The 21393-nt window shown below is 58.3% G+C and overlaps 2 protein-coding genes across 4 annotated transcripts; one reads left to right on the top strand and one right to left on the bottom strand.

Annotated features, from left to right (window-relative positions):
• Positions 1 to 59: 59 nt before the first annotated feature.
• On the top strand, positions 60 to 11682 carry OPRL1 (opioid related nociceptin receptor 1). 3 transcript variants are annotated; one of them, XM_033094199.1, is made up of 5 exons: positions 60 to 196; positions 1903 to 2034; positions 6133 to 6366; positions 9245 to 9600; positions 9832 to 11682. In XM_033094199.1, the coding sequence occupies exons 3-5, from the start codon at positions 6137 to 6139 to the stop codon at positions 10353 to 10355; spliced, it is 1110 nt and encodes a 369-aa protein (XP_032950090.1). In that variant the 5' UTR covers positions 60 to 196; positions 1903 to 2034; positions 6133 to 6136; the 3' UTR covers positions 10356 to 11682. The 3 variants fall into 3 exon arrangements, with proteins under 3 accessions (XP_032950090.1, XP_032950089.1, XP_032950091.1); XM_033094198.1 differs by lacking the exons at positions 60 to 196; positions 1903 to 2034 and adding an exon at positions 5342 to 5515 and having other exon boundaries at positions 6129 to 6366; XM_033094200.1 differs by lacking the exons at positions 60 to 196; positions 1903 to 2034; positions 6133 to 6366 and adding an exon at positions 5342 to 5515.
• Positions 11683 to 16066: 4384 nt separating this feature from the next.
• Positions 16067 to 17071, bottom strand: NPBWR2 (neuropeptides B and W receptor 2). The gene has a single exon (XM_033095440.1). The coding sequence runs from the start codon at positions 17069 to 17071 to the stop codon at positions 16067 to 16069; it is 1005 nt and encodes a 334-aa protein (XP_032951331.1).
• Positions 17072 to 21393: the final 4322 nt, after the last annotated feature.

Below are 21393 nucleotides of genomic sequence, written 5' to 3'. Positions count from 1 at the left end.
AGTTTCGGGATATTTCCTTCCTGCCCACAGGCTGTTTGTCTGTCCACTGAGAAAACACCGAGACCCTTGAGTTGACCTCAGGCCCTACCCAGTGGTTTAGACCAGGTGACACTGCTTTTAGTGAAGCTCCGTGGATCCTTCTCCACGTTGATGGACGACCCTCTCTGCGCTCCAGTTCCCTGTGTTTCCGTCACCGGTCAGTCATCAAACCCCCAGCCCACTGGAACCCCAGAGGAGGCTCAGAGCCAAAAGGACAGCCGCTTCATTTGTTTGCTTTGCTCATCCTCCTAGCCTGTCTGGAACTGGCTCTAGGTGGAGGAAGGGAGAGCAGAGCCCAGGGAGGAGGTGATGGGGGGCGGGGAAACATCGCCAGGGCCCGGTTCAGCCCTGCAGGGCTCCTTCCTTCCCGGGATCCAGCCCACAGCTGCCCGAGACGCTGAGCCAGGTCCTCCCCCGACCCGGTCCCCACACCCCATACTTTCGAGTTTCTTGACTCTGAGCCTTCAACAAAGCCCCTACTCTCTGGGCTTGTTGACGCGGTTGCCGGGCAACCGGGAGTCCCGCCTCTCCTCCAAGGGGGGGTGGGGCGGAGAAGCCCCTCAGGAGGGGCGTGGGCAAGTGAGTGGAGGGCGTCCCCATCACCGGGGCGAGATGCCGGCAGCTGCCCCAGCCTGTCGAACTCCGTGGAGGTGGTGACTGCCAGCTCCTGCAGCCCCGTGCGCTTTCTTTCCTTTCTGGGGAGTCCCAGAGGCAGTCTTCTGGGCCTCTGCCTTGGCTTCCTGGCTGGAGAGGTCATTGGAGGTTAGTTTTGGAGGTAGGGGGCTGAGGCCCTTTCTCTGCGTGGTCCTCCCACAGTCGCTGGCGTTCACAGAGAGGCGAGACTGGGGCAAACTCAGAACCCCTCACCTCTTCCAGGGCGAGTTTGGGGGCCCAGGGGTCCCACAAGACCAGACCCCTTTGTTGCTGAACCGTAAATCTCGGGGTACTGGATTTCTGTAATCTATTTGTGTATTTGCTAATTTCATAACATTCTATAACTAATTCACTGCCCAATTTATTAATTCTGTATTTTATTCATGCACTCATCAGTTTGTTGGGAACTCATTAATTCATATGCTCACGCCACAGTTTATGTTAGACGAAAATTAGTGTATTAAGCCCATAATTTGTTAATGCGTGGGCTGCCACAGTGTGCACGCAGCTCTCCCTTTCACTCCTGCATCTGGGCGCTGGGGCCGGTGGAGGGCGCTGTTTGGGAGTTCAGGACCTGAGCCCCTGAATCGAGGATGATGCTGGCTTTGGGATGGGGTCACAGCTGAGGTCCTGGCCTCTGTGTAGGAGGCTACTGACCGTTCCCATTGTTTTGGGAAGCTTGCTCTGACTTCCTATGATTCTGTGCCCCTATATCCCTGAGCTTGCACCCCTCAAACTCCCACTTTTAAGCCCCCAGGGCTTTGCATAGCTGTTCCTTGGATGTTGGCCCATCCTGCCCTGTGCGTGCCTTTGAGGGATGGCCTGGGCCTTAAGAATCAGCACCAACTTGGTGGCTTGTTGAAGATGAGGGTCTCTGGCTCCGGAAGAAGCAGTGAGGGCTTAGGAAGGCTGATTTAGCAGGCCACCTCCTGCAGGCAGGCCTCCTAGATACACATAGTCCAGGCTGGGGCTGCCTCTGGCCCCCACTCCTTGCTCCCATGTGGGTGAGTCCTCTGAGACAGGGATCTGGGCCCTCCTCTCAGCTCCCCGGGGTCCCAGCCAGGAGGCCACACAGGAAAGGAGTGGCTTGCTGGCTCCTGGGGTTAGAGTGGGGTTACAGGTGGATTGGGGGCATGCTGTCCTACAAGGAGGGATTTGTGACTTTTTGTGGGATTGAAAACTTTGACACCTCCTTCCCTCTAATTCCAGGAGGGCCTGGTGCCCATAGAGCTTCCATTCCTGAAGACATCTTTTTCCTGCTTCTCCACACACCGGGTTCTACTGGAAGGGAAGATGGCCTGTGTGTCTGGGGCTCAGTGACCAAGGGAGACCCGCAGGCAGGTGTCTTCCCTTTGTTTTTTGTTTATAAATTTTATTGGGGAATATTGGGGAACCAATGTGCTTTTACAGGGCCCATCAGCTCCGAGTCGTTGTCCTTCAATCTAGTTGTGGAGGGTGCCGCTTAGCTCCAAGTCCAGTCGTGGTTTTCAATCTTTAGTTGCAGGGGGCGCAGCGCACCATCCCTTGCGGGAGTGGAACCCGCAACCTTGTTGTTATTAAGAGCTCGTGCTCTAACCAACTGAGCCACCCAGCCACCCTTCCCTTTGTTTTTTTGTTTGTTTGTTTTGGTTTGGTTTTTTTGTCATATATAAAACTCTATTTGAACTATTTGACAGAATTCAACTAAATGAAATAGAACATTTAAATCACTTAGAACTGTAACTGACATAAAACATGTTCCAGTAAATGTATGCGAACAATATCGTCATCTTCATCATTATTGCTTAAGTGAAATATGCTCACTTTCTATAAGTCTGACATGATTTTAGGTACTAGACCATCACATCTTTATATATATATATATATATTTATATGTTAAAAGTTTTAATCTTGTAATAATTTTACATTTACATAAAAATTCTTCCCTTTGTCTTTTTGTCCAGGGTTTGTGGGGTTTTCAAGGGCTGATGGAAAGGCTGACATCTAAAAGTATGTTGATTGGCACCGAAGTTTGACGATAAAACTTCACAATGAAATTGCTAAGCTTTATTAAATGACTACCACATGTAACATATTGAAACCCTGCAACTCAGTTCTCCTGTTGCCGTATACTGGGGGTGCCAAAAAAGTGTAAACAAGTGGACACTTTGGTCAACGTTGCTCAAGCAGTAGTTCGCCATAATCAGAAGTGTCTGGACACTGATGGGAACCACGTTGAGCACCTCTTGTAATTGCAGAAGTCAAACATGACTTGTATTCATCTTTTGTTATCAGTATATATTATTAAAATTTTAATGCAATTTTCCTTTCTTAAAATGTGTATATATTTTTTTGGCACCCTCTGTATAAGTATTATGAAGTTAAAATCACAAGGACAAAGTAATTCATTACGATGAAACTCAGAATTATTACAATCCTTTTTTTTTTTAATTGGGGAATATTGGGGAACTGTGTTTTTCCAAGATGTCAGGTTGTTGTTTTTCAATCTAGTTGTGGGGGGTGCAGTTCAGCGTCAAGTCAAGTCATTGTTTTCAATCTAGTTGTGGAGGGCACAACTCACTGGCCCATGCAGGACTCAAAACAGCGACCTTGGTGTTATGAGCTCATGCTCTAACCACAAGCCAACAGGTCACCCACTGGTGGCTCAGCTCGAAGCTCAAGCCGTATTCAGTCTAGGTGTGGAGGATGCAGCTCACTGCCCCACGTGAGAATCAAACCGGCAACCCTGTTTTTCAGAGCTCCTGCTCTAACCAACTGAGCCACTGGGCCGCCCACAAATGCTCTCTTATGTAACGTGTGTCCCCTGCTCTCCCATGTGTGACACGTATGTTCTGTCTTACCCTTGCTGCCCAGGGCTCAGGAGAGGCCTGGGCCATTTCCTCTGTGCCATGCCCCCCTTTGTGGGAGCCCTGAAGGGTCCAGGGCTGGACTGCAGCCACTCCCAGGGAGTGTAGTCAGCATCTGGGGCTGGCCACCCACCAGTCAGGTGACCAAGCCTGTCCTTTGGCTGAGACTGTGCCTGTGAGAAACCAGGTGTCCACCTGCAGCTGTCCTCTGTGCTGGCTCTGTCCAGAACGCACATCCAGCTTCGAAGCAGCCTCATGACCCTTTGCTTTCCCCAGCCTGGGGCCTGGGACATGAGGCAGCTGACGGCCATCAAGAAATGTGGCTCTGCAGACTGCTGAGCGGCCAGGCGTCCCAGGGAGCCAAGGCGGGGACTCGGGCTGGCTGCTCAGACCTAGGTGCACCTGCCAGGGGCGGCGGTGGGAGCTGAGGCTCTCGGGTACCTGGGGTCAGCCGGATAATGCTTCACTGGGAGAGGCTGGTGCACGTGTGCAGCCGGGTGTCTGGGGCCTTGATCTTTGTGTCTGTCTGTTCCCACGTGTCTACCCACATGCCTTGCACACACCTTGGTGTAGGTTTGCATGTGTGTGCACGCCCCTGCGAGTGCCATTGCATTTCTGAGCACGTACCCGTGTCTGTGTGTGTTCCCATAGACCGATTTGGGCATCTATGTGTGTGTCTGCAGGCATGTGACTCTGTGTGCCCCTGTTTCCTGAGTGTCTCTGTGGACACATGTCCACACGTGTCCCTGAGCTGGCTGCAGCGAAGATGCAGACAAATCCTGGGGGACACTTTGGGATGCTGAGTCCTGGGGCATCTGCAGGCTCTGTCCTCTCCAGATTTGCCAGGTATCCTAGCGACGCTGCTGCCAGTCACCTAGCAACCAGGTCCATCCTTGGAGACGGCTTCTCAGAGCAGGATCTAGGCTATGGGCAGAGCAGGTGCAGGAAGAATGACCCCGTGACTGGTGGGGGCTGGTGACTGAGCTCAGGGGTCACTCACATGGCGTGTGACCCCAGTGCTGGGCAGGAGGCCTCTCTATGGGAGGGCTCAGGCTGTGAGAGAATGATGCCCAGACATTACTCTGGGACTCAACTGCAATAGAGACACCCGTGGTGTATCTCAAAGTGACAGATAGACCTGGGTTTGAACCGTCTCTGCCACTTTGACAAGTGGCTTCATACCCAAGGCTCAATGTGCCTATCTGCACAAAGGTGATGCTGAGACCAACACCCAGGGGTGGTGGTGATGCAGGCGCTCGTGTTTGTGACTGGCGTGGAGCACAGTGGGCATGTGTGGCACACAGTAGGGTCTAGGCATCTTGTTTCTTGACAGCAAGGCTCTGGTCCACTCCAGGCTGGCCAGGCTGGGACACTGCTGTGTGTCCACCTCCCTGCCCCCCGGGACCTGGCTGTGGGGCGCTATTCTGGGCATGGAACGCCAACCAGGGCTGGTCTGAGTCTGTCCAAGGCTATGTATCTGCATGTGAGATGTGATCCCATGTCTGTGTGTCTTGCACGCTTCTCCCGTGTCTGTCCTTGTGTGTGTCTGTCCCTGTGTGACTGTCCCCCAGTCCCCAGGTGTCCTGTGTGTATGTCTGTCTACATGTCTGGGTTCCTGTGTGCATCTGTGTCTGAGCCTGTCCCTGTCTGGGCTCTGTGGGTCTGAACCTCTCACATTTATCTCTAAATGTCATTTATCTCCGGTCCTTGTGTCTGTCCCCACTCAGTGTGGGGCCCGTGACCCTCCCCAGCCGCCCCCTCCTCAGGCCTGCGCGGCCCCGCCCCCTCTGGAGCTGCAGCCTCCTCCCCTCCCCCACTGAGCGCTAGGCTGTGCGTCTGGTCTGGCGTGTACTGAGGAGCAGCCGCGGTGCAGTCCCATCCAGACTGACTGCTGAGTGCCAGCGCGCAGGGCTCCCCACCCTGACCAAGGGGCAGGGTCTCTGCTGTCCCAGCTCCCAGTGAGGCTGCCTGCCCAGGTAAGAACTGAGCCGCTGGATGTGGGCTGCGGGCTGTGGGGTGACCTGCAGCCGGCCTGCAGCTCTCAGGGAGGGGCAGGAGGAGGCTGTGAGCGAGGCCGCCTCCCCTGTGCTGCGTCCCAGGGCTTTCCGGGGATGTCTCCGTCCTTTCTGTGCCTGTGTGTGCATGAAGACAGGTGGGCATCTGTGCGTATATGTGTGTGTGTGTGTGTGTGTGTGTGCCTGTGTGTCCCTGCGTCTGTGAGCACACAGCAGCTGCCTGTTGGGAGTCTCTGTGGGTGGACACGTGTCCTGGTGTGTAAGTACCGCCACACATCCCATGTGGGAGTCTGTAAGCCAGATGAGACCGTGTTCCTGAGCTTGCATGCGTGCTCTGTGTGTGTCCCTGTCTGTGCTTCACGTCTGCATGTCTCCATGTGTCCCTGTATGTGTGTCCCTGTGTAGGCAGACGTGTCTCTGTGCTTTGTGTGTCCCTGTGTGTGTGCGTGTGCCTCTGTGACTGTGGCTGCCCGTGGCGGGGGGCACGTGCCTGCTGGGCCCTGCACACTGTGCTGGAGGCCTCGGCTGGGGGTGTCAGGCACCGTGCTCACGTGTGCCTGTGTCTCACACACAGGCAGCAGCATGGAGACCCTCTTCCCCGCCCCGCTCTGGGAGGTTCTCTACAACAGCCACCTGCAGGACAACCTGTCCCTTGTGAGCCCCAACCACAGCCTGCCACCCCACCTGCCGCTCAATGCCAGCCACAGTGCCTTCCTGCCCCTCGGGCTCAAGGTCACCATCATGGGGCTCTATCTGGCTGTGTGCATAGGGGGGCTCCTGGGCAACTGCCTCGTCATGTACGTCATCCTCAGGTGAGCTGGGTCCCGATGGGTGATTCTCACACAGCTGCAAGGGGAAACTGAGGCAGGGGCTGTTCTGGGTGTGCCTGGCAGTTGGGGATTTCCTGCTCCCCCCATTTCATTCCTGGTTGTCCTGTCATGGAGCGGGGCTAGTCCTGAGGCCCTGGACGCTTGACTCCTCTGGGAGGGGCACCTGGATAGGGAGAGAGGGACCAGCCCTGCTCTGCCCCAGTCCCGGTGGGAATGGGGGGTGCAGCTCTGTCCCTGATGGAGTGTCACCCTGAGTCCTGACAGATGACGCCACGCTCCTGGTCTGAGCCAGGCGCCCAGCCAAGTTGCTGCGTGAGGACGGATGGGTCCTGCAGCGACCCCAAGAGGCAGCTCTTGTCACCCATTGCAGGGCTATTCCCCAGGCAGGTGGGCAGGCAGTAGAAGCCCCTTTCCTCTAGCTCCAGGGCTCCTGTTTACTGCTGACATCCAGCCAGCTCCAGCCTCTGTTGGTGCTCAGAATGAGAAAGCTTGTGGGACCAAGAGGGGCAGCCAGGCTGCAGGATTGGGAGTGAAATCATTGGGACAGTGTGGAGGGTGATGCAGTGAGAGTGTGGGAAAAGCATGGGGACAGGATGGGGACAGAGCAAGGACATGCACAGGAGCACGTGTGTGCAAGTGTGTGTACACAGGTGTATATGCATGCATGTGTGAGTGCGTGTACTACGTGTGAGCGTGTACCATATGCTGCACATGTACGTGCACTCATATGTGAGTGCAAATGTATGCACTAGCATGCACACATCGTACAGTGTGAGTGCACCATTTGTTGTGTTGGTGTAAGTGCTGTGTGTGCTCAGACAAGGGGCTGGGGGGCTGGCTGCCCTTCCCAGTGCTGGCCCGGGCTCTAAGCCTGCCTCCTTTTAAAGGTTTAATTTGTTAGAGCAGTTTCAGGTTCACAGCAAAGCTGAGGGCAAGATACCGAGGTTTGCCATCTGGCCCCTGACCCCCACGACAGCCTCCCATTGCCCACGTCTCCTCCAGAACAGTACAGTTTACAATTGATGAGCTTATTTTGGTACTTAGGGTCCCTCTCAGTGTTGGACTTTCTGTGGGTTTGGACACACATGTGATGTCATGGACCCACCATTATAGTGTCACACACAGTAAGTAGTTCACTGCCCTGAAAGTGCCCTGTGCTCCCCTGTCCATCCCTCCCCCTCCCCCCACCCCCCCCCCCCCCCCGCCCCCTGGAACCCACTCATCTTTCGCTGTCTCCTTGGTTTTGTCTTTTCCAGAAGGTCGTGTAGTTGGAATCACAGGGTGCAGCCTTTTCAGATTGGCTTCTCTCGCTTAGACACGTGCATTTAAGGTTCCTCCGTGTCTTTGCATGGCCCGGCGGCTCATTTCTTGTTAGTGCTGAGTAACATTCCACTGTCTGGATGGACAGTTCGTTTATCCATCACCCACTGGAGGACATCCCGGTGGCTTCCAACTTCTGGCGATTGTGCATAGAGCTGCTGTCAACATCCGTGTGCAGTTTTCGTGCGGACAAGCTTCCAGCTCCTGTGGGTAAATACCAAGGAGCGTGATTGCTGGATCCTAGGAGTATGTTTAGCTCTGTAAGAAACCGCCAAACTGTCCTCCAAAGCGGCTGCACCGTTTGCTTTCCCCACAGTGACTGAGGGTTCCCGTGGCTCCACGTCCCCGCCGGCGTGTGGTGTCGGTGCTCTGGGTCGTGGCCGTCCTGACGGGTGCAAGGCTGTCTTGTTGCCTTAATTTGCGTTTCCCTGATGACGAGATGGGGAGCATCTTCTGTGCTTATTTGCCATCTGTGTATCTTCTTGGGCGAGGTGTGCTCAGGTCTTTGGCCCATATTTTAAACAAGTTGTTGGTTTTCTTATTGTTGAGTTTTAAGAGTTCTTTGTGTGTTCTGAACAACAGCCCTGTATCATGTGTGTCTGGCAAATCTTCTTTCCCATCTGTGGCTGATCTTCTCGTTCTCTGGACCTTCTGTTTTCCACCCGCCCTGACTCCTTGAGAAGGCCACTTGGATTCTCTGAGCCTGAGTGTCTCCTGCATAGAGTGGGGATCAAAATAGCATTTTTTGGAATCTGAAATGAGGTAAAAGCCTGTGAAGAGCTTGGCACAGGTATCTGCCATCGTCATTGTCATGGCTGCTGTTATTTGGTCATAATAAGGCCTGAGTGCTTATTCTTAATCCCTCTTTAAAGGGAAGAACTAACCCTCCGATTCCCTCATGGCAGCTTCAGAGTCGTGGAGCATTGTTCTCTCTGGAGTTGCCGCTGCCATCACCATCACCACCTCCACCACCATTACTAACAACACCAGCGTCCCCACTGTCACAACTATTAATTCATTCAACAACTATTATTAAGCACCCACAACTTCCCCAGCCAGATCTCATCAGAGCTCCTGCCATCATGCTCACTGTCTCTGTGTGGCCGGATCCTCTGTGGTGTGCTCTTCAGACTCTGCAGCTCCAAGGCCTCTGGCTGTTGTAGAAACAGCATTTAGTCCACGGGGTGGGATGGAGTGGGGGTCTTCGGGGAGACTGTGAAAGGAGGAGGGCAGGTTCTTTCTCTTAGATTCCTGCCCTTTTGCTCCTAGACAGAGCCTGCTGTGTGCTCTGCTGCCCCTCACACCCAGCTTTCCCAAAGCAGAACAGTCTTTAGGTTTGGAACCCTTTTGTGTGTGTACTTGAGGAGCTTGTTAAAATGTTTGCCTCCAGGCTCCATGCCCTTAGTCTGGGCCCAGAAACCTGCCTTTTAACAGGTTCTCAGAGGGAGTGCCCCTCATGGTGGCCAAGGGCCCCTTGCCTTTGCTGCCAGGTCCAGACAGGGCGGCCAAATGAAGCCCTCCTTCTCCGTCCTCTCTGCAGACACACCAAGATGAAGACAGCTACCAACATTTACATCTTTAACTTGGCCCTGGCAGACACCTTGGTGCTGCTGACACTACCCTTCCAGGCCACAGACGTCCTCCTGGGCTTCTGGCCATTTGGGAATGCCCTGTGCAAAACAGTCATTGCCATCGACTATTACAACATGTTCACCAGCACCTTCACGCTGACTGCCATGAGCGTGGACCGCTATGTAGCCATTTGCCACCCCATCCGCGCCCTCGATGTCCGCACGTCCAGCAAGGCCCAGGCTGTCAATGTGGCCATCTGGGCCCTGGCCTCTGTCGTCGGCATTCCTGTGGCCATCATGGGCTCGGCCCAGGTAGAGGATGAAGGTCAGTGGGTGTCCCCTCCTCCCCAGTGCTATGCTCCCAGGTTCGGGGTGACCCCTTCCCGGCTCCGGGACCCGACCCCGCCCCCCGACCGACCCCGCCCTAACCAGCCCCGCCCCTACCCCGACCACGCCCAGCTCCATCTGGCCCCGCCCCTCCAGCTCCGCCCCTTGCCTGGCCCCGCCCCCGTGCTTGACCACGCCCACGCCCCTGACCGTGTCTCTCTCCCCGCAGAGATCGAGTGTCTGGTGGAGGTCCCCGCCCCACAGGACTACTGGGGCCCCCTGTTTGCTGTCTGCATCTTCCTCTTCTCCTTCATCATCCCTGTGTTCATCATTTCCGTCTGCTACAGCCTCATGATCCGGCGGCTGCGCGGCGTCCGCCTGCTTTCCGGCTCCCGCGAGAAGGACCGGAACCTGCGGCGCATCACCCGGCTGGTGCTGGTTGTGGTGGCCGTGTTCGTGGGCTGCTGGACGCCTGTCCAGGTCTTTGTGCTGGTTCAAGGGCTGGGGGTCCAGCCGGGCAGTGAGACGGCGGTGGCTGTCCTGCGTTTCTGCACAGCCCTCGGCTACGTCAACAGCTGTCTCAACCCCATCCTCTACGCCTTCCTGGACGAGAACTTCAAGGCCTGCTTCCGGAAGTTCTGCTGCGCGTCTGCCCTGCGCCGCGAGGTGCCAGTGTCGGACCGCGTGCGCAGCATTGCCAAGGACGTGGCCCTGGCCTGTAAGACCTCTGAGACAGTACCGCGGCCGGCATGACTAGGCGTGGACCTGCCCATGGTGCCTGTCAGCCCGCAGAGCCCGTCCACACCCAACACGGAGCTCACCCAGGTCACTGCTCTCTAGGCTGAGGCACCTGAGCCCTGAGCCTCACCAGCCTTGGCCGCCTTGCCTGTGGCCCAGAGGGCTTGGTGACATCACAGGACAGGTCAGAGCATTAGGGCTTCCCTGTGGATCCGCTCACACTAAACCTGCTCTCCGGGTGCAGGTGGGGCTCAAGGACTGACCAGTGAGTATGCCTGGCCAGAGCTCACACCAACACACCCACGCTTCACGGGACTCTCCTGCCATCTCCCCTGCTGCACCCTCGGGTGGGCACACACCTGGAGGTGTGCCCCTGTGCTGTGTGCTGTCGTGATGGAAATGGCAGTGTCTCCTCAGGCAGCTGGACGTGCCTGACACTGCCTGGGGAGTCTAGCAGGCATCTGTGGGCAGTGGGACTAGCCCCGAGCTTGGATCTGCTGATGTGGACTTGCCTGAGCTGAGTACTGGAGCAGCTTAATCACCCCGACTCCCGTGTCCTTTCAGACGCTGCTCAGCGAGCTTTTCCCTCCAGAAGCGCAATGAACCATTGTGCTGTACAAGTGTGCGGAGGTGGCTGGGGGCATCACGTCATCACCGCAGGCTGCTCCATCACTCTTAAAGTGGCCCTGTTCCTTATCTTGGTTGCTTGGCAGGACCCTGCACTCTATCTGGGTCTTGGTGGCCTTGGAAGAGTGGCAGCCACGATGGATGGGTTTTGCTCTGCATCCCCACTGCTTCATTTAAGGTGTCTGTGGGGGCAGCCCAAGAGTTCTGCTGCCAGGACTCATCTTAAACTGTGCCAAATCAGAGGATGGTTTCACCTGCAGAGCTGGGTTAAGGGTGGAGCCAAGCTGTGAGGACTGTCTGGGCTGTGGGGACACTAGTGTGTGTGTGGGGTGTCTCCCTGCTGTGGTCACTGGAGAAGCACCATCCCCAGGCTACAGATGGAAGCTACGGGTTCCTGCAATGTTGAGGAGACTCCATCCCGCCTCCACCCGTGAGCTGAGCACAGCCCTGGCCAAGTGGCCTTAGGCTCTCATAGAGGACAGGAAGTCCTGACCCTGGGCTGGCTTCTGCTTGGGGAGCCCTGGCCCTGAGGGCGGTTCCTGAGGGCCAGCACCTCTGTAGCTTCGGTGCTTTCTTGGCATGGCTGAAAGATTTGTGAACCTGCCTGTCTGTGTGATGTATCTCATGTATTTGTGCATGCAACAAGTGTGATTTCCCCTGCACGCAACCAACCTGAACCTAGGGCCACGAAGTGGGGCCATAATAAACCCCTTCCATTGGCCAGTTGTTTCTGATGCCTGCAGGCGGGGCTGTTGGGATAACTTCTCTGGGGTTAGCATATGGAGGCCTCCCACCTGCTCCGTGCTTCTCACCTGGCCAGGCTCTGTCCTTAGTGGAGGGTCCCCCAGAGGCTCCAACTTTGGTAGGGCGTGTGACTAGTTCATGACATGTTGGGGGCTGTTAATTTGTCTTCAGCACAAATACTCTCTCCGTAAACAACCAACCACTGGACTCTTCCCTGCAATGAGAGGTTCTCTGTGGGTCCAGTGTGTGGGGTGCAAGTTTTCTTCACCCCATTTAATCTCAGCAAGCCACCCACCCACCCTACCTAGCCCTGTCCTCGTTCCTTGAGCAGATCGAAGGGAAGTTTTGATGAAAGATGAACAGAACAGCCTCCCTTGATGGCCCTGAGAGGCGGGAGGCTCCTGGCGTCTGTGTGGGCCCAGTTCTGCCCAGGTTGACTCTTCCAACAGATGACCCTATCAGAGACAGGGGCTTTGGAGGGGTAGTGAGGGCGACCGTGGGCCTAAGTGCTTGGTCACAGGCAGACGGACCAAGGTGCGGTTGTATACACATTTTAATGCAGGCACTTTGCTGTTAAAACAAAAACGTAGCAATTAAGGGGAAGTTTGGGAGGAATGTGCCACTCAGCTCAGTTAGTTGAAGGGCGCTCAGGACGTGGTGTAGCCCGCGGAGGAGGGGGCTTGAGTGTGTGTCCTGGAGGCTGGGACCATCCCGCCGCATAGGCTGCGAGTCCAGGGCGACCCCACAGAAAGCATCTGCGCGGACCGGCCAGCCAGGCATGGGTGAGGGGCAAGGAGCGGCGGCGGTCCCCCTGCTGTCCAGGACTGTGCCCGCCTCCTCCCGGTCCTCAAGCGTTTGGTACTTGGAGTCCAAACGCCAGCCCCTGCTTCGCCCCACCTCCCGGCTGCCAAGCCACGCCCACCCGCCTCCAGTCCCACCCACCACCCACCGTCGCCCCGCCCCGCCTCCAGGCCCGGCCTCAGCCCAGTACCTCGCTCCCGCCCCCAACCTCGTCCCCGCCTCTGACCACGCCCCCTCCCGCCTCGAGGCCTCTCCTTCGGTTCTAGCGTGCCACAGACCCCGCCTCCGCCCCGCCCTGCCTCCGGGTCCCGGCACTGCCCCCGGCCCCGCCCCCGGCTGCGGCCCGCAGCCGGGGGCTTGGTTAGATCTCCTGGCGTCTTTGAGCCTCCTGTTTTTCGCCTGTGTAGAACGAATGGCTGAATCTTGCCTGCGGAGTTGTGGGGAAGGCCGAGACTTGGGGAGGGGTCAGCGGCCGGGTTGGACCTCAGGGAAGCTGAGGCCTGTCCGAGACCCTGCCGACGGGCCAGGCTGGGTGTTGCTCTGCCGGGATCGAGCAGTGGCAGTGGTATTTGGGGAGCAGTGGCAGTGGTATTTGGGGACCGGGGGAGAAGGCTGTGTTCTCCCTGGGATCAGGAGCTCAGAGCATGGGGACACTCCGTACTCTCCACCCCCCAAGGGGGAGGTGAGAAAAAAAGCTTCCTTGGCGGGGGTGGGGGGGTGGGGAGGGCAGTGTGGGGACAGAGTCCCAAAGAGCATTTTCCAAGCTCTGGACCTCACGTGGAAAGGTGCTGGCTCAGGTAGTAGATGGCCATCAGCTGTGATCAGATGGCCATCAGCTGTGATCAGTTAGCCATTAGCCACTAATGTAACTGCGTGGCTAGGCTGGCAAGCGCTAGCAAGTGCAGTTAGCAAGCAGATTGTGGATTGCGGATTGTGTTGATCCCACTTCCTGTGTCTCCTCCGGCCCGCCAGCAAGACTGGGGTGCAGGAAGAACCCTCGTTGGATGTTAGCAGATGTTTGCTTTTGTGTGTTGGCCAGCTGCCATGGAGACCATAGTGGTATGACTCCCCTATCTATGGCTCTGCTGTTGTTCCTTTTTGGCCTCACCGTATCCTGCGTTCTTGTAATGGGGAGTGGGAGCAGAGACCCTGCAGAACAGCAGCAACTCCTCTGGGCAGGATTCTGGTGAGGGCTCCCTCTGCCTGTTAGGCCATGGCTCCCTGGACCCTGCACGAGGACCCTCCTTCCCATTGGGTGTGGGGATGGGGCTGGGGTCTGTGCATCTGCCTTGGTCCCCATCATGGTGTTTCCAGTGGAAGACTTGTCTCTCCGTTGCTGAGCTGTGGATGGAGGCAGGAGCCACCCAAGTGAGTAAAGGGTCTGGGCTCCTTTAAGGAGGCTCCATTGGCACCTTCTCTGCCTTGGGCACGCTCTGCTGGGGCCAGAGGGCAAACGGGGGCCCAGTGGGAGACTCAGGCCACAGGGGCCTCTTGCCACCGCCCCTCCCCCGCGTTCCTGCTAGTTGCTGCCTCCACCCCGGCTCCCTGGCTCATTTACACCTCACACCTGCTCTGTCTTAGATGGGTGTCATCTCAGCTTCTGGGCTCAAGGAGCTCTCGAGGGCACAGGACGAATGTGGAGGCGGTAATTACTGCTGCCGCTTCAGAGGTGTGACCGCCACGCAGTAAGGAGACAGGTGCAGGAACAGCTCGTTCTCCCCAGGAGAGGCGTGGGTGTCAATGGTGGTTTAAAAAGTGTCCAGAGCCCTGAGCTTGGGCTGGACTTAGTGAGTCGCTTCGTATGAGTAGGATGTGGCTTCTGAGATGGGTGTTCCAAGGGGCTGAGGCTGCCTCCTGGCTGTGTCAGTGGCTCACCCTGGAGACCCGCGCCCTGTCACAAGATGCCCAAGCAGCCCTGTGGAGGGTCTGCATGAGGAGCCGAGGGCTCCCACAGATCCTGCTGGTACCACTCCACGTGACCCCAATAAAGCACATCACACGAATGCTTTCCCAGTGCATGTATGTACAAGTTCTCTTACCCCACATGGCAGCCTGTTAGGTATGCAATAGCGTTACACCTAGAAAACAATACACATACCTCAGTCAAAACGTATTAGGGTGGAGAAGTGCTGACCACCATCCGCGCCTTCATTGAGCTGCAATCTTTTTGCTGGTGGAGGGTCTGGCTAGATGTGGACAGACACCCAGTGTCTATGAAGCACAGTAAAGTGAGGTCTGCCTGTGATTCTGTGGGAAAGCTGTTGACAGCAGTAGATTACAGTGTCCTCAGGGAAGGGAAGAGGATGCGGGTAGCATTTGAGTTGTTTCGGGCTGAGAGAGGAGAGGCTGTGGGGCTGAGCTCCTCAGGGCACAGACAGGCAAGGGACACATGTGACTGGGAAAGCTGCAGTATGTGGTGGGTGGCGGAGTCAGTCACGCACCCTGGGGGATACCTCAAGGGGTGGCCAACGGTGCTGCGTCCTGAGTGCCAGCTGGACAGACTGGTCCGAGCTCTGTCATGAGGACTGAAACCAACCTGGGGCCCCGTGAGCTGAGAAGGGCTATGGGGAGGTGCTCACAGAATGGCAAGGCATGGGACCGCTGGGTGCCACAGAGCCAAGACCAATCAGGGTGGTGTTCAGGGCCCCACCCCTCCCACAGGGGAGAAAACGCTCTCGAGCAGCCAGCACCTCAGTGTCCCCACTCTGACCCTGGGCATTCAGCGTGGAGACCCTGCTGGCAGTGTCTAGGCGCCAGGCCTGGGGGGGAAGGGGTCCAGATGCATGCCCCTCCAACTGACTGTTGGGGTCCAGAGGTCCTGGCAAAAGAGCCCTGAGTCCAGTGGCAGGACGTGAGGGGGCCACAGGTTGTGGCATGGAGGGCACAAGGGACATGGGCCATGATACTGGGGGCCTCGAGGGGGTATGAGCCATGGCACGGGGAACAAGAGGGAGCGCGAGGGGGCACGGGCCTCCTGAAAGCTGGGTTTCTGGCCGTGAGAGTAGATTTCGTGGCCTCATTTGAAGCACGTGTCTGTGGCTTTTGCAGAGACACCTGGCTTTGCGGCCCCAGGTATCCACACTTTTGCCAGCTCCCAGTCTTGTCTGTCTCGGAGGAGCCGGAGGGGTCTTGACTGTGGAATGCAGTGCTGGCCCCAGGACAAGGTAACAGCTCAGGTCTGCCCCAGGGGCCCCACAGCCAACGCAGCCAGCACCAGGACCGTCCCCTTCCACTCTCTCCAGACTGCCGTGGTCAGGAAGGACGGGGAAGGAGCCATCCAGGGAGGTTGTCCATCTGTCCATGTCTGTGGTGAGTAGACTCAGGATGTCTCTTGTGCCAGGGCCTTCTGACTGGCTCAGGCAGGGTGGGGCCAGGATCTGGTTCCCCGCAAGTGACCATGCAAGGGTTGTTGAGGAGGCAGACACAGGCCATGGGTGTCTCTGCAGGGTCAGGGGCCAACCTTCGTGTGTCTTTTTCTGTCTGCGTGGAGAAAATGGTGATAGGATGTGAGCAGGTGGAACGTTCCTTGAGCCGGGCCCTGGTGGGCGGGGTGGTTAGGCCCCCGGGCACCGGAAGCTGGCGTGGAAGTTTCTGCGGAAGCTGGTGTCCAGGAAGGCATAGAGGAAAGGGTTGAGGCAGGAGCTGGCATAGCTGAGGCCGGTGATCCCGTAGGAGATGCCGATGACCAGCGGTGTCTGGGGCAGGTCTGTGGTCAGGGCCACGACGGAGGCCAGGTGGAAGGGCGTCCAGCAGAGCAGGCCCACGGCCAACACAGCCAGCACCAGGACCGTCCCCTTCCGCCTGGCCCTGTCCAGAGCTTTGGCTCCAGAAGGGAGGTGCAGAGCCCGCAGCCTGCGCAGCAGGTCCCCATAGAGCACGCCCAGCGTGCCCATGGGCACCGCAAAGCCCAGGACCAGCGTGTAGATGCGGCTGGCCTTGAACCAGGCTCGCTCGGGCCGTGGGAAGCTCAGCCCGCAGCTGGTGACCTGCAGCTCGTTGCTGTAGACCCTGGCGAAGGAGAGGAAGGGCAGCACCATGATGGTGACGCCGAGCCACACGCACAGGCTGGCTACCTTTGCCGCCCGCACGGTGCGCCAGGGTGTACGGCGGGACTGGGCGCTGGCCAGCACCACCAGGTAGCGGTCCAGGCTCAGGACCGCCAGGAAGTAGGCGCTAGAGAAGATATTGCAGTGGTCAATGGCCAGCACCACCTTGCAGAGCGGCTCCCCGAAGGGCCAGCCCTGCAGCAGGTGCTCGGCGACGCTGACTGGTAGCACCAGTGCGAAGAGCTCGTCGGCGATGGCCAGGTTCAGGAGGAACACGTGGGTCACCGACTTCATCTTAGGCGCCCTGAGAATCACATAGATGACGGCCGTGTTGCCCACCAGCCCCACGGCGCAGATCACGGAGTACACCACCGGCAGGAGCACGTACAGGACCGGCAGCGGCTCGGGCACGGTGACATTGTGCCTGGAGCCGTTGTCCCAAGAGAGGTCGGTGCCCACTGAGGCCACGACGGGGGCTTCTCTGCTGTTGGGCTCCAGCCCAGCAGCCGTCATCGTGAGGTGGGACAGGAATGACTCGTGCCCTGGGCAGGTACAGGATGCTTGGAGGTCTGGCCGGGGCCTCCTCGGGCTGGCTTCTGAGAAAGAAACAACCAGAAACTTTGGGATCTGGCTGTGAGCTTAGAACAGCAGCTGCCTCGAGCTCTCTGGCAGAGGTTGTGGCCACTTTGCCAGGGTTGAGGACACACGGGGCGTCCCTCCATCCACCCCTGTCCAGTGGCCACAGGGAGCCTAGTGGGCTGCTTACGGGGCTTCCTCTTGGGCAGCACTTTCGGCTGGTCAGTTTCCTTCCCCAAGCCCCCTCCCCCTGCAGAGGGCAGCTGCTGACCACCCTCCTGGGAGGGAGGACTCCAGCCCCTGTTCCAGCCACGTCCCAGTGCACTCGCCAAGTGGAATCAAAGCAGTCCCTTCACACGCACACCTCCCAGGCATGTCCCAGGCCCCCTTGAACCAGTAGTCTTGGAGCGGTGCCCTCCCAGTCACTGCACAGCCTCCCACCTGCTTTTCTCCTCACTGACCTGTATGGTGATGCGTGGCCAGACGTTGGTGGCCTTGGTGGGCATGTGGTGGTGGCCAGCTCAGGCAGTGGCAGGGTGGAGGAGGGAGGTGCAGCCCCCACAAGCAGGCCCCCCGCAGGGGCCCCAGTCTGCTCTGCACCACCTGGGGAGCTTTCCAGACCTGCTGCCAGCAGCCTCAGCTCAGCTGGCTTCCCCACCAGGTTTTTAGCCTGGTGGCAGCACTAATGAGGGAGGAAGGGAGGGAGTCAGGAGGGAGGTAGGGGGCGGGTCCCACTAGGCTGACGTGCAGAGCCCTGGGAGGACGGGGAGAGAGCCCAGGTAGAGCCTGCAGTCCTTCCCAGGGTCACTGTGGTTCTCTCGCTGGGATGCCCTGGCATGTCTGTGCACGTGTGCCTTTGTGTCAGGACAGACACGCGGGGGTCTGTGCAAGTGCCCTGCTCTGTGGGTTCCATCGAGCACATCTGAGCCTCTGTACATGGGCCTGTGAATGCATGGGCGCCTCTGCGGGTCTCGTGGACCCTGTGTCGTCTGCGTGGGTTTCTGTGGCGAGGTCTACCTGTGTCGGAGGTTCTGAGTTGGTCCCTAGCAGTCTGGGTGCATCGTGTGGAAGCAGCGTTCCTTGCTCACAGACAACCCAGCTTTTTTTACCTAAAAGAGGAACGTACGTGTGCCCAGATCACCGGAGCCTGCAGAGGGAAAGGCGGTTCCCTCTCGCCTGGCTCCAGGTCCCTTCCTGAGCTGGCCTTTGTCACCAGCCGCAATGCAAGGAGGCTGTACAGGAGGTGAGAGCCGAGGGCCGCTCGGCACCGTCTCGCTTTCCTGCCTGTTTCCACACGTTTCTTCTTCAATGGGATGAGCCCTGATCTATTTCGTCCTGAGTGAGCAGCTGGGCTGTCCCTGGCTGTGCTTTCGCAGGCAAGCCGCAGCTCACCAGTGCCTGGCATCATCTCTGGCCCGTTCCTCAGTGTGAACTTCTGGATCAGAGGGTCTGCATATTTCTACTTTGGGCAGATGTGGCTGTCACCTCACCTTTCCTCACTAGAGTTGCAGTCCCTGGGTCCCTGTGGCCTGGGTCAGGACACGAGCCTGACTGTGAAGTCGCCAGGCCTGAGGGCACCAATCTCCCCTCCTGTGGGCCCAGAGCGGGCATGAAAGGTGAGGGGCCCCGCTGGCTCTGGGAGACCTGAGGGCTGCAAGCCTCGCCAGGGGTCCCAGCTGTCCTGCCAGGCTGAACACAGGCTACCCCTAGGTGCGACCCACCCCACTCCCCCTGTAGCCCCACGGATCCTATGCCTCCAAGGGGGCCTTTATGCCATCTCTGGCTGAGGGGGGGGCCATCAGTGATGGGGGAGGTGGCAGGGCAGGCATGGAGTCCCACGGTCACATGCTTGCTGTCTCCCGTCCCTGTTGCACTGGTGCTGGGGACATGTGTGTCTCATGGTGTGTTTACAGCCCACACACATCATGTTCACCTGTCCTGGGGTGTTTGCTCACTCCCAGGCTAAAGCGAGAACACCTGTGCCTTGTGGATGACTTCTGTGCCCCACCTCAGGTCTGTGCATGGGGGCCACACACGTGTTCCTGCTGCTGAGTCTCATGTCCAGGCCCAGAGGCTCCCCCACAAGCTTCCAGCCATGGGTCACTTTCAGGGGGGCACTACCGGCCACCCATGCCTTCTCTGTGGTCTCTGGTCAGCAAGTGGGGGCGTGCTGTGTGGAACCCTGGGCAGGCAGGGTGGGGGCTTGCGTCTGCGGGACTGAGTGAGACCGAGGAGAGTCCTGACTCGGGTCTGTGTGGAGAGTCCAGTCTCCTGGGCTGTGCACCATTGCTTTTAGTGCCTGGGGAAGGACAGAGGTTTGAATGCAGACTGGGCAGCCCCCACCCCCTAATTCTGGCCTCAGTCTGCTACCAAGCTGTGACATCAGCTGGAAATGGAGAGGGTGGGAGAGGGCCTTAGTGCTACAGTGCTGGAGTTAGCAATGGTAACTCCACATTCAAGGAGGAGGCCAGTGCCAGGCCAGGCCGGGGCATCTGGGATGGGCAACACACTGGTCAGTTTGGGTGGGGCCCTATGGGGACACCAGGGGCAGCAGGAATTGTGGGCAGAATTCAAGGCTCGCACTTGGAGTGGAGCAGAGCCCAGGCCAGCCAGGGGAGCAGGATGGAGGTGGTGGCGGAAGTGAGTGAGCTCAGCCAGGATGTCCCCTCGGGGCCTAGCTGAATGGGGCCTCCTGCTGGTCACGGCCTCCCGCACCCAGAGCCCCTCCCCTCCCTGTTCTCCACCCGGCCTCCCTGTCTGGTCCTCACTGGACTCGGTGCGGCCAGTGTGTCCTCAGAGCTGCGTCTAGAGCCCAGGACCTGGGTGTCCTTCCTTCCCAGGCGTCTTCTTGAAGCTTGAGGCCTGGCTGGGGCCTGGAGGAGGATGAGTGCCCCAGGCCCAGTCCTGGGTGAGTCAGCAGAAAGGCCCCCATGTGTGGGTTCTCCTGTCGCCATGGCAACCCTGTTCAGACCGGTCTCACTCAGAGACATTTCTTGGTGCCCACTTTGGCTGTGCCCTCTCCAGAGCCCCCTCTCCTGCCCATGACTCTGGGGCCCCCAACGTCTCCTTTGTGGGAAGGAGGGTGTCCAGGTTTTTGCACTGAACAGTGCACCCCATGGAACCCCTTGGTCCTGGACAAGCCGTTTATCAGCAGGTCCTGCCCGGGGACATGGCAAGCTGCTCCCCCAGGAAGGCTGCCTGGTGTGGCCCAGGGGCCGTCTCCTGGTTTCTCTGGGCACCTGCCTGTGGTGTGCCAGGCGCTGGCAGAGGTACCAACACACCGTGTTTCCTGTCCCTTCGCGAACAGGTGGTTCTGGGGGTGCTTCTTAGCCACCATCAGCAACATCGCAGAAGACACCCTGGGGCCGGCCCTCCTGGGACCCCCATGCCCCTCAGCACCTGGCCCTCTGCAGGCAGGTGCAAACTGGGGGCACCTGCTTCCTTTGCGCAATTGAGGAGGGTGTGCGCGGGCTCACGCTCTCACCTTGGAAACCCTCAGAGCTGGTGGCTGCTGCTGTGGACACGGGTTCTGCCCAAGGCCTCTGTCCACAACTCCAGGTGATGGTTGGGAGTGCAGGTCTAGAGCCAGCTCTGTCCTTGCTGTGTGACCCAGGTGAGGTAAACTACCTCTCCTAGTTTCCATGTCCTCATGTGTCAAACGGGGTGGGAGGAGGATTAGGGTGAGAGGACGCATGCCGAGGGCGGGCTCTGCTCGGTGCCTGCACAGCTCGGACACAGTACCAGCTGATGCTGCATGCCCACCTGACGTGGGGCTCCAGCCTTGGCTCAGGCAGCTACGATGGACCTCTGGAGTGAGCACTGGGCTCGCATCCCTGTGAGTGGGACAGGAGGCTGTGAGCTACAGGCGGCAGAGAGACGGCTTCCTGGAGGTGGGGGGCGGGGGACCACCAGCCTGTGCAGGAAGGTGGGAGACCTGGAGGCCAGTCGCTGGCCCGAGATGTGGGACCCTGCTTTGGAGGGAAAGCACCTCGAAGCCCCTCTCCTCCAGGAGGCCCTCCTGGGTTACCTCTGCCCAACCGGCAGGGCCGCCATTTCCCCCAGGGCTGGGGTATAGATAGGCAGGGTCCCCTTTATCGCCCTGGCTGGCCCGCGGCCTGCACGATACAGCCCAACCCTGCCCCCAGTGGCCAGTTCTGAGCACTGCTGTAGACTGGCCAGAACAGTTTGCGTGGGAGTGACTCGGGTGCCATGTGACCCCAGTCAAGGGCCCTTGACACCCTTCCTAAGGAATAACCTGG

The sequence above is a fragment of the Rhinolophus ferrumequinum genome, chromosome 23, assembly GCF_004115265.2.
Source record: "Rhinolophus ferrumequinum isolate MPI-CBG mRhiFer1 chromosome 23, mRhiFer1_v1.p, whole genome shotgun sequence".
Taxonomy (NCBI): domain Eukaryota; kingdom Metazoa; phylum Chordata; class Mammalia; order Chiroptera; family Rhinolophidae; genus Rhinolophus; species Rhinolophus ferrumequinum.
Note: the sequence above shows the minus strand (reverse complement) of the source record. Positions and strands in the feature narration are given on the sequence as shown.

What these genes read in the sequence shown, in the direction of transcription:
- NPBWR2 (XM_033095440.1), bottom strand. Translation starts at nt 17,071, where the DNA reads ATGACGGCTGCTGGGCTGGAGCCCAACAGCAGAGAAGCCCCCGTCGTG.
- OPRL1 (XM_033094199.1), top strand. Translation starts at nt 6,137, where the DNA reads ATGGAGACCCTCTTCCCCGCCCCGCTCTGGGAGGTTCTCTACAACAGC. An exon ending in GTCATGTACGTCATCCTCAG is followed by an intron (nt 6,367 to 9,244) that starts GTGAGCTGGGTC and finishes TCCTCTCTGCAG; the next exon opens with ACACACCAAGATGAAGACAG. An exon ending in GGCCCAGGTAGAGGATGAAG is followed by an intron (nt 9,601 to 9,831) that starts GTCAGTGGGTGT and finishes CTCTCCCCGCAG; the next exon opens with AGATCGAGTGTCTGGTGGAG.